The sequence below is a fragment of the Coenobita brevimanus genome, chromosome 74 (assembly GCF_032717465.1).
Source record: "Coenobita brevimanus isolate Jiangsu-jjx chromosome 74, ASM3271746v2, whole genome shotgun sequence".
NCBI classification, from domain to species: domain Eukaryota; kingdom Metazoa; phylum Arthropoda; class Malacostraca; order Decapoda; family Coenobitidae; genus Coenobita; species Coenobita brevimanus.
In genome coordinates this window covers 13,382,887-13,394,059 of record NC_137027.1, presented here as the reverse complement: position 1 = coordinate 13,394,059, position 11,173 = coordinate 13,382,887, and the positions used below count along the sequence as shown (strand labels likewise).

Here is an 11,173-nt window from a genome sequence, read left to right as displayed (position 1 = left end):
TTTTTTTTTTTTACCTAATCTGCAGTATGTATCATAAATGGTTGCAGTGCCATGTTTGATGCTGTACAACAAAAATCACACATACTCATTAAAAAAAAAAAAGTTGTAGCTCCAATACAGTATGTAGGTTTTAAGTACGTACATTAGGTATTAACTGTTTATGCATGATGTACCTTAACCTAACCTATATTATTTATCACAGATGATTAACAGTGTTGTATTTGGTGTTGCACATATTTTAATCAATGTAGTGCTGGCACTACTCTTAATTTTTTGGTATTCTCTTTACTTAGATATTGTTTTATGCATGACTGTGACATCTCTGATTAAAATATGATGTTAATAATGAACTGGCAACATTGAGGCATTTTGGAAGTTACTAAATATAATGAAAATTATATCCACTCCGACTTCACTAAGTTTTTCCCTTGATGAGATGCTACTCAAAAATAAATCAGCACAGGTCTTTAAGACTGCTTCTGTTTCTGAATGGCGATCTGATACAGCAGTGGATGGATACACTATAATTCCTTTCTTATAACTAGTATAGTCAACAAAAGCAGGTATTATCAATTAGATACATTTTTACTTTGTTTCATCTAAGGACCAACTATCAATTACTAACCTTATAAGAATTATTTTTTCACATCCAAGCCTTAGCCCTATACATGTACCCAACAGCAAAATGCCCAACATATATAGTACACAGTATCTTAGGCCAAATGCAGACAAAAGTCTTCTCTCAGTCACCAACCAAACTCTTCATTTTATTGCTAGTGAGGAAGTTAGAGGGGCTAAACAAAGTCCACCATATAAGCTACCTTATTTCCATTTCATTTACGAAAATATCCTGTATCCTCACTGCTTCTTTCAGTCTCCATAATGGTATAGCAACTCTTTTCATAAACGGGCAAATGCATATAAAATAAACAAAACTAACCTGACAGCCGATGACGCTAACTTTCAGACCAGTTTGCTCTCTTCACCTTGATTTCCTATAATTTCCTTCTTGTTGAATCACAAATAGTCGGAAAAGATGCACAGAAGGTCCATGAGTGTTACTGCACCAAATGCAGAACAACCAAGCGCTAATAAGGACAAAAAAAAAAAAAAAAGGACCGGTAAAAGTAACACATTGTCCTTCCATTGCGCCTACCAAGTCTTGTTTCTCAACATTACAATTACCATTCGGCAATTACCTTATCTCGGTATTGACGTGTACTCTGAAGTAAAATCCATATGTAGAGATGAATATTAAAAGGAAATCTTCAGTAGTTATAATTAACAAACTATACTACATTTAAAGCAACACATTATTTATCAACCAATCATGTATCACAGTAGATGATGAGATGTATTTATAGACGAATCTGCAGTCAGCCGGCATTCGGGCCGTGAGGTGTTTTCACAAATGTGGTGCCATGTTGGTCGACAAATCAACTAGCAGCTGAAAATATTAGCTGTCCAGTTTCTCTATCTCTAAGGTCTTATGCGAGGGGTATTAGCGAGTGAGTGAATAGGGAGGAAGGAGAGAGAAAGGGAAAGGGTCTAAGGACGTAATGAGTAGGCTAGTTGCTAGACAGGTGAAATGATGGTCTATACTTTGATTCCGTTCACTATGTGGATCTCTGATGCAGGTTAAAATCATTTAGAGGTAGTCCGACTAATTACATGCCGTAGATAAAAAAGTTATTGAGTAAAAGGGACTACGCCCTTTTTACTTTAACATGGCCTAAAATTGCCATCTTATCTTGAATGCTGAGCTGTAGCAGTAGATAAACATTAGAGTATGATGCTAGCCACGAAGATGTGGTTTTAGGGGCTGTAGAACCGCACGATTGAATTTCCGTCACTGAGCTACGTGAAATATTTGAAATCTAGACGAAGTTATGATGAAAGAACTTGAATAATGTTGATATTTACAGTACATTATAGAACTGAAGAGGTTAATAGAGGCTGTATCCAACTCTTGTGTCTGTAAGACACCTCCCCTGCACTGGATGAAATATGTTTGGGAGAAGAAAATGTTAGTAAAAGAAGGCTTTACACCGGAGGGTTTAAAAACTGCAATTGAATAAATGTGTGTTGCTGTCACTTCATGTAATTCTGTTAACATTTATTTTTAAGTACATCATATAATTTTAAAAATCTGTTTCCATTTTCGGCAAAACTACGAATATCTTCTATATACGTCTTCTTCCCTCGTCTGCCAGAAGGAAGTGACGTGTCAGTTACATGCGGAGATGAGCCGAGACTAGCAATGGAATCCTCACGCTCAAGGCAACATGATAGGATGGTTGGTCACGCTAGACTCACCGACGCTCCTACATCCTCTGCAGAAAAAGTGTGGCGTGTACAGTTGGTTACATATGTTCATTTAGCATTTCTCCTTTACTACTGTTCACTGTATCCTCTTCTGGGTCATATTTCTAAGCTGAGATAGGTTTTGTATGTTTCTTTGCCGGCAGTTGATTATATTAGACATGAAAGTGTTTGAGAAGAGATATGTGCCAGCAGGAACAGTTTTGCTTAATATTTCGCCTTGCCTTCCTTTCACTATCCTCTTTTGGGTTACATTCATAAGCTGGAAGAGGTTCTTTTTTTTTCTCTCAGGGAAAAAAGTGACGGACATGACCTACGTGTGAAGAAGCAGTGGCATAGTAACAGAACTTTTGCGCCTGTCTGTACGTCCCCAGCCGGAAACGTTTGGCGTGTTTATTTTAGGAAACAACTGGCTTTACGGTTTTGTCTTACACCCTTCAAACAGCTGACGTAGTTCGTATTTCACTCTTGTTACTTCTACACAACAATATGTAAATTAGGAGTCCATTTTAATAGAGAGGAAGTTAAGAAAGGCAATATCTAATCCCTTCAGTTTGAATATTCTCTTCTAAGCTCAATAAAATAGACTATAACTAGCAGAAACGCAATTTAACAAGACTAATGCATAATTTTGGAAGGGTCGACTTTTTTCGAGTGAAATGCATTTACCTTTGGGAAGTTAGTTTTTCTGAAATCGTACAGTTGCTCAGAGATGTGTCCTTATTTTCTCGCTGTTTATACTATCTTAGGAAGAAATGATGATGATGATGATGACGATGATGATGATGTTGATGATGATGATGTTGATGATGATGATGATGATATTCTGGAACAGTGAAAGAAACGTTTGCATATATCCATCAGGTACATCTTACATGTGCCTACTATTTAAATCCACTCATCCAGTCCTGTATTGCCCCATCAAGAGTGTTGGGCCGGGGGTTGGGTTTCTTAGCACCCTCAGACATTTAAGGTGAGTGACCATTTTCTCATCCCTGAATGACATTATGAGAGCAATAAACCTCAACTTCTTTAGGACTTACTCTTAATGGGCAGCAAATGGTTGGAGCGCCTTGACCCACTAAGCTACCACCTCACGGAAGAGCATTAATATAATATACGAACTGTATATACGATACATCTGTTTCGAAAGTACATCAACAACGCCCATCCTGAAACCATCCATCGCCTAGGTAAAGAGAAGTTTTTGATTGATTCAGCAGTCAGGAACTTCATCGAATGAGTAAATAGTGACTTCTTCCCCGTCCTCTCACTTATTTTAATATGCATGCTAATATCGTATGAATAAGCGGTTACAAGCCCGAGCAAATCAGGGTCTCGTAATATAGCCAATAATCATGATAGAACTAAGAATGACAGTATTCAGTAGATAGGGGACGCAATAACTGGAAACCTGTATTACGAGAACCAGTATCTATAAATTTGATGTGAGGGAATGTCACAGGTTGACAGCCAACACAGCCAATGGTTAGAAATTGCGATATCTCTTGTCCAACTGCATCATCAACTTCAAACTGTCGAATATATGATGGTAACAGTTATATTATCAATACATATGTAGACTTAATTAGTAGATTACAATGAACAATTTAATAGGCGTGTTCGTAAGGGGGGGGAAAAAAAGCACATCAGTATACAAGCAAACATGCCCCTGCCTCTGCGTGTACCGTAAAGCAGCAGCGAGTTTTTGTAACCGGCCGTAACAATACCGTTCAAGTGTAGACGGATAACTATACACAAACATGTAAAAGGTCTTCCTGCAGACTTACTACGTATAGTCGTGAGCAAAAGTTCCCCAACAGCCGTCTGCCTTCCTTGTGTCCTACCATCCATAGTCCTTATTCTTTCCCGGACGACAGAATGTATTTTTCTCCTATACAGGCTCTCCATGTAAAGCGAGGAGCACAAATATGAAGACAATCTTCTTTCATCATAGTGTCCTGTCTTCCACATTTCTCATTCCTCCCCAAGCGACTGAGACAGTATTCTCCCTTCCCATACTCGTGTGTTGTGTGCTTCATATTCCTGTCACATAATGATGGTTCACGTAACACCTTCCGTCGCACCAGCCGCCAGAAAAGTGTCTGTGAAGTTCTGCCCATGGCGATACCGGAAGAAAAAACTCATAAATACGGTCCATTGACGTCTCTGCAAAATACAGACTTCCAACGCACAGTGCTTGTGTTATAAATGAAAGGGCAATACCAGAGTCATGACTGATGGATCCAGGACAACTACTCAGCACATCACAGAGTTCCTCATTCCGCCTCCCAATAAGGTCGAACAACATGATCAACGCTACTAGTTGAGGGTCGTTTGCTTCATTTTTTACCACTGGTTTTTGTATCAGCGTCTCTATCTAAACAACTATGTGAGGACAAGAGTCAATACTGAATTAAAGGTGGTTTACTCTGTCATCTATTATATCCTCCAATATGTATACCGTCACCTTGCAGAGAGCAGCTATCAAGACTCACATGTAATTATAGTGTGTAGCAACTCAATCCTATGAGATGGAGCCGGGATTCCGAGAGCTTGAATGGCGTGTGAAAGAGTGTCTGGTCCATTTCACTTGGCATACTGTTGTAGTTCGCACACTTTCATATGTCCATTTTTCTTCTTCTCTGGATCCTAAATTATCCCATTCTTAGGCAGAAAAGAGAAGGTCATGATGATGATGATGATGATGATGATGATGGTGGTGGTTGTGGTAATGGTGGTGGTGGCGATTCTAATAATAATAATAATAATGATGATGATGATAATAATAAACCTCTTGTTAGCTACACCTTGAATTAATTATGACATTACCTAATTAAATGTGATATATGGTGCGTCTGAACCCTTATGCATCTTCTACAATCATATTTTGTGAGGAAAAAGTGTCTCTCCGTAGGTCATAGCATCTTGAAACTTCCTGGACAATGAGAGGACCTGTGTACACCCATTTCCTGGTGCGTATGTGTGTGTGTGTGTGTGTGTGTGTGTGTGTGTGTGTGTGTGAGACAGACAGACAGACAGACAGACAGACAGAGAGTTGCCACAGAGGAGTGTGTGTGTGTGTATTAAGGGGAGGACTCTGGTGCAGCGGTGACTTGTTCCAATCATACTTCCTGATACATTAAATTCAGTTAAGTGGCTCAGGATAATTTCATGCCACACTTTTTTTTTTGTCTTTACTATGCATGCCTGCTAGATTCCACTTTGTTTCGTCATGTGCCCTGAAGGTACATATACTTTTCTATTACTTTTCATTTACGCTTACGCTGCAGCATAAAGTATATACATTTTTTTCTTCTCAAGCTTCTTTACTGAACCAATCTCTTTTGTTCAGTGACATGCCCAGTTTAGCCACACGAAGGGAGGTGGTGGTCGCAGAACCTCCCCTCCTCATCTAGGCATAAATCCACTTCATTTAGCAAAGTATCCACACCTAAAAACTGTCTGGTCCATGCCCTTTTTCCTCTAGCAGTTGGCTGTCTTTTGAGGAAATGTTGGAGCGTGGCAAAACTCTATATTTCTCCTGATCTTCGCCGTACCCCCCATAAGCATCACTCTATTCTTATTTAATCACATACCTGTATACTTACCCCTCTCATGTTCCGTGCAACTCTAATGTTCTATTCCTACTAACTCTAAACAATTTTATTCAGGTGAGAATGACCCATAGGAAACTGAGAAAGTCAAATGTAAAGTCCTACACATATCTCTTTGTATATTACTCACTCCTGGCTTCTGCATGTCAACCTCGTCAGTCACCCTTACTCTATCAATCCTTACCCACGATCCCACGGTCTGTGATAAATTTAGAACAGGACTGTATTACTAAGACTGAGAGCGCAAAGGTGTGGTAAGTTCCCATTTTCTTATCATAATTTCTAAGGCATGTGACAGTGATAAAACGAGTCTAACTTTTCTTCATCACTGCTGACTAGGCTCTGATAATTACAGGTGTTCCATAAATGACCGTCAAAAACCAGGGATTTTCTTATAAATTCAGGCACTCATAATAATACAGCCGAGAGTATTAAATGTGACTAAGTACGGTGCGGAAGGCCATCAGGTTGTCATTAATTCCTTCACTCCAAGAATGCTTATCTCGTTTTACTTTGGCTAGCGTCTATTTCAGTTAACTTTGAAGGCTTCCCCAACACTTATAATAATGAGGTTAACGAAGGCTGTATCTAATCCCTCCATTTCGAAAAGTATATCCATTGGTGAATCAAGTCGTCTTGAGATAGTAACATAAAATACGTCCTTGGGTTGGTGAGGTGAAAGCTTAATTCGTTCAGGTTAATTTCAGATAAGAATAATCATGTTCTAAGCTATAAAAAAAAAAAAAAAAAAGAGGGGGGAGGGAAGAGAATCGAGAGTGAGAGTGGAGAAGCTTAGTAAAGTTGGTAAAGACTGAGAATACGTAAAGCTCATAATACAGTTATGGAGAAAGAATGAAGACTTACAGAAATAAACTTGAAATGGGAAGGACAGATGACGTATGTATCAGCTTACACGAGCTTAATAAAGTAAACGGAGATCCTGGACACAAGTAGCAGAGTATTTGACGTGGTTTGATGAAAAACTGTGACCGGTTTCATTAAGGAGACCTGCTCTTATGTTGTGGTGTGTGTGTGTGTGTGTGTGTGTGTGTGTGTGTGTGTGTGTGTGTACTACTGCGTGGATGGTAGGGGCCTCCTCCTACATCTTTACCTCGTCAAGAGAGGTGGTGGAGGAGGAAAAGGAGAAGGAGAAGGCAAAGACAAAAGAGGAGGAGGAGAAGAAGAAGAAGAAGAAGAAGAAGAACCCCCCCCCTTTTTTTTTCTATCGACAATAAAATGGCCATTAAGACAGACAATCAGTTTTTGCTAAGACCCACTCTGCCCCTAGAACATAATCAAGAGTGTCAATAAGATATTAAGAAGCAATTTTCCTTAATTTTATGTGGGCTTGGTGGCAAAGAAAAACATTAAAAGAAAAAAGATAAAAAAGGATATTTAGCTTCACCTCCCACCACGATACGTCTTCATATACACATATATACACATACATAATGCTGTATGACAAAATAATAAAGTCAAGTAATAAAAGAATGTGGTTATAAAAACATATGTGCCTTTCTCCCGCCCTTACCGTCAACTTTGCCTTTTCAATGAGTGGCGTCTGCTGCTACTTGATTTATTTTTTATCATTTAAGAGGAGGCCTGTCGTAGTTAAGAGGTTACCAATCTCTTGAAACCTCTACAATACGACAATGTATTTTTAAAATCATTGCTACAACCAGATGATTTTCTTCTTCTTAATCCCTATTGTGTGACGATGTATTTTTTAGATTATTCCCCTAAGGGCAGTCGATTTTCACAGCTTAGAAGAGCTCCCTCCATGGTGAAATGATGGATAAAAGCCGTATTTAGTTTCTCCATGGTAAAAGGGTTGAAGAATCCCTGATCTAACCACTTCATTTTGAAAAGGTTTTCCCTGAGTTAAGAGTCGCCTGAGGAAAAAAAAAAAAAATACTGTACTAAGTGAATTAAACCGAGATGAACTTTAAAAACCGATCTCGGACAGGAAGACCTCTTGTAGTGAAGGGGTCACCTGTTCAGTCTGGAGGGTGGTGTGGAGTGGTCCGACGCTGCGGCCCATCCAGACTCCAGCAGCCTTGGCCGCCTCCCAAGACCAGGCGGCCGTGACGTCACCACCAGCAGGGTATATAAACACCTACAGCCACGCCGCGCCCCACAGTTGAGCCGCAGTGAACATCCACCATTATGAGACAGCTTGTAAGTTTTTACCCATATATTTCAGTCCTTGTCGTGTCCAGAGAATTTCGTCCTTTTGTAGATAATTTAACATATTTCACTGCCAGAATAAGACCTTTTTTTTCCCCACAACACTTTTTTGCGACTTGCTCAGTATCTTCCTTCACTTGGCGGAGATTTTCGTCCTTTTCTAGCCAATTTCGCGTGCACAAGAACAGCTCCGAAGTTTTGACAGTTTACTTTAGTTCTCGTTGTGTTGTTTTTATACTGTAGTTCGTCCTCCTTAATTTGGCGGAGATATATACCTTTTTTTAGCCTGTATTTCAGTAACAACCTGTACGTTTTTAGTCTGCCGAACTCCGCCAGTTCTTGTTCTGGTCCTCTTTAACTTGGGGGAGATTTTTGTCCTTCATTAGTCTATTTTCCATGCCTTAACGACGGACTAAGACAATACTCCGATTCTACATTCTTCCCATAAATCTTCATCGTAACTTGCATTATATTCTAGTGTTAGCTTTTGTTACAACCCAGCATTCAAGATGGAGATATAAAAATTTTAGACACGTTAAAGAGGAACGAGATTAGTTCTTGTTATGAACAGTGTAGTGACAGTGATGACTTTTGGTTTCATGTACAATTAATTTGTTCCCCTATCGTGGAATGTTACAGCAACAGTAAAAAACTGTCACTTGCACACACTATTATCATTTTGGGCCTAATTTCATCGTAACACTTCTTCCTAAGCGATTAGAGTGCCAGTGACCTTTTCACGCTATCTTGTTTATTATGAACATTTTTTTAATCCAAAAAATTTGCATCAGCGACATGCAAGAAGATAATTATCACATTGCGCTAAGCAAAATATACTACTGAAGAAGAGGCATTACGAGGTTGTTTCAGCCAAGCAGAATACGACCCTGTGTCCTTCTTAGCCCCTTTTATAACTTTCATGTGATTAACACTTACACTGGCCAAGCCGGATTATTATAACTGAGAGCGGGAAGGGATAGGCAAGACCCAGTAAAGGTAGTAAGGTGTTTTTGGCTTCTGGACTCACTGCTGAACGCGCTCTGTAAACTGGTATGCAGGCTAATAACTAATGGTCAGAACTCATCCCTAAATCAACGTCAGGTAATGGGGATTTGCAGACTCCATTGCCATTTCAGTGTTAATTATTACGGCCATTGGATACTTTACCTACGATGACTTCTGTGATAGTTCACTGTTGCTCAAATTTATCATCAGAAACCAACGGATGCCATGGTCACGAAGAATACGCGGAAGTTTGGTAAAGTTATCCGTTTTGTTTGCTCTTCTGTACCTGAGAGCGATATTATTTCTTTGATTACAATAAAAAACTTATATGCTTCTGGAGTTGCTAGTGATGTATGTATTATGTAAACAATGTGTCGCAAAAACTACACTGTAACATTTTCAACAGTCATTTTACCACCTCCTATTGGTTACTTATAAAATGACACATATACATACACAGATGGATGGCTATATTAGTCAGTTATCCTAAGGATACTGACAGCTTCTCGATTGTTCTCTAACTTTCTTGAACTCTCTCTCTATCTCCCCCTGTCTTGATCCTATCGCAACCCAGCTTTCGGTGGGAAAAGAGGAGTCAGGATGATGATACATAACTAGTTTTACATCTCGTGCCCTATCTCACCCCCACTCTTAGACGGGAAAAAAAGGTCAGTAAGATGATAGTAATGATGATGCACTGTGAGCTGTTACCTATCTGGCCTGCCTTGACCTGTGTCCTTCTCTCCCTCATCCACAGGCCGTGTTGGTAACCCTGGCTGGTGTGGCCCTGGCAATGCCCCAGGGAGCCATCCCCAGGGATAACACCTTCACCAAGATTCTCTCATTCGAGTCGTACCAGGACGGGAACAACTTCGGCCATGAGCTTTTCCAAGAGGATGGCACCACTGCCGGCCAGAAGTTTGGCCCCGATGGACTTCTCTACGGGTTCTACTCATACCTTCAGGACGACGGCAACCGCGTGAAGGTCCTGTGGCGTGCCGGTCAGGGCGTCGGCTACGAGGTTATTGGAGTCGAAGGTTTGAATAAGGATAACCTCGGTAACCTTAGGGCGACCATCCCAACCAACCCACAGCCTGAGCCCGTCCAGGCCGCCCCACAGGCCCAGTTCCGCCCTCAGGCCCGTCCCCAGCCCCGCCCCCAGCGACCCAGGGTTCACCACCAGCAGGTCCCCGTTGTCCCCGCTCCAGTTCCAGCTCCAGTGCACAGGGCTCCCGTAGCTCCTGCCCAGAACCGCTTTATCCCTACCCCATCCCCCATCCTTCCCGTTGAGCCCACTCCTGCACCTCACAGGTTTGATTACCCTGCTGTCCTCAATCTGGAAAGAACGGGGACCGGGTTCGTGTCCTCCCTGCAGGCGGTTTAGTGTAGCTTAGGCTGTCTTTCTTGTATAGTATACTGTAAGATTATGTTGTAGAATGTAACCTAACAGACCCCCCCCACCCTCCCTTTTTTATAAAAACTTTGTTTTATATACTTGAAAATACAAGAAAAAATACATATAAATACAATGGTTGGCTGTATCATTGATGACCTTATATTTTCTGCATTTTGTGCTGTTAGCAAAATTACACGAAAAACATTTAAGTGCTTGATTGCATAAACATTAAAGCCTACACAGTCAGTCTCACACAACTGTCATCATTGTAACCTACAATGTCCACTATGTGACATTCTACACTTCACCCTTCGGTACATTTATCACCTCCCTTCTCACTCTGTCTCGCACATTATCCCTCATTCTCTCAGACAACCTTACTCCGCCTCACTTTTCCCCTGTACATCGTGCATCTCCCCCTTCAGTACCCTTACCATATCCTCTCTCTGTCTTCCTTACAGAGTCTCTGCGATTCTCCCAAACAGTCTCTGAGATCCTCACTCTTCCTCACACAATCTCCACTGTATTTTCTAATAGTCTCGTTCCCCCAACCTCCTTTGCTATTCCTCCAGACTTTTCTCCTGCCAATTTCATTGCATCTTTCTGCATCACATCCTCCCTCTTTCTTCTTCACAAACCTCCACCA

General features: G+C 40.7%; 1 protein-coding gene across 1 annotated transcript; it reads left to right on the top strand.

Moving 5' to 3' along the window:
• The first annotated feature begins 8,083 nt into the window (after window positions 1-8,083).
• On the top strand, window positions 8,084-10,762 carry LOC145407769 (uncharacterized). The gene is made up of 2 exons (XM_080278640.1): window positions 8,084-8,117; window positions 9,889-10,762. Exons 1-2 carry the CDS (start codon window positions 8,106-8,108, stop codon window positions 10,513-10,515), a joined length of 639 nt encoding a protein of 212 aa, XP_080134766.1. The 5' UTR covers window positions 8,084-8,105; the 3' UTR covers window positions 10,516-10,762.
• Window positions 10,763-11,173: the final 411 nt, after the last annotated feature.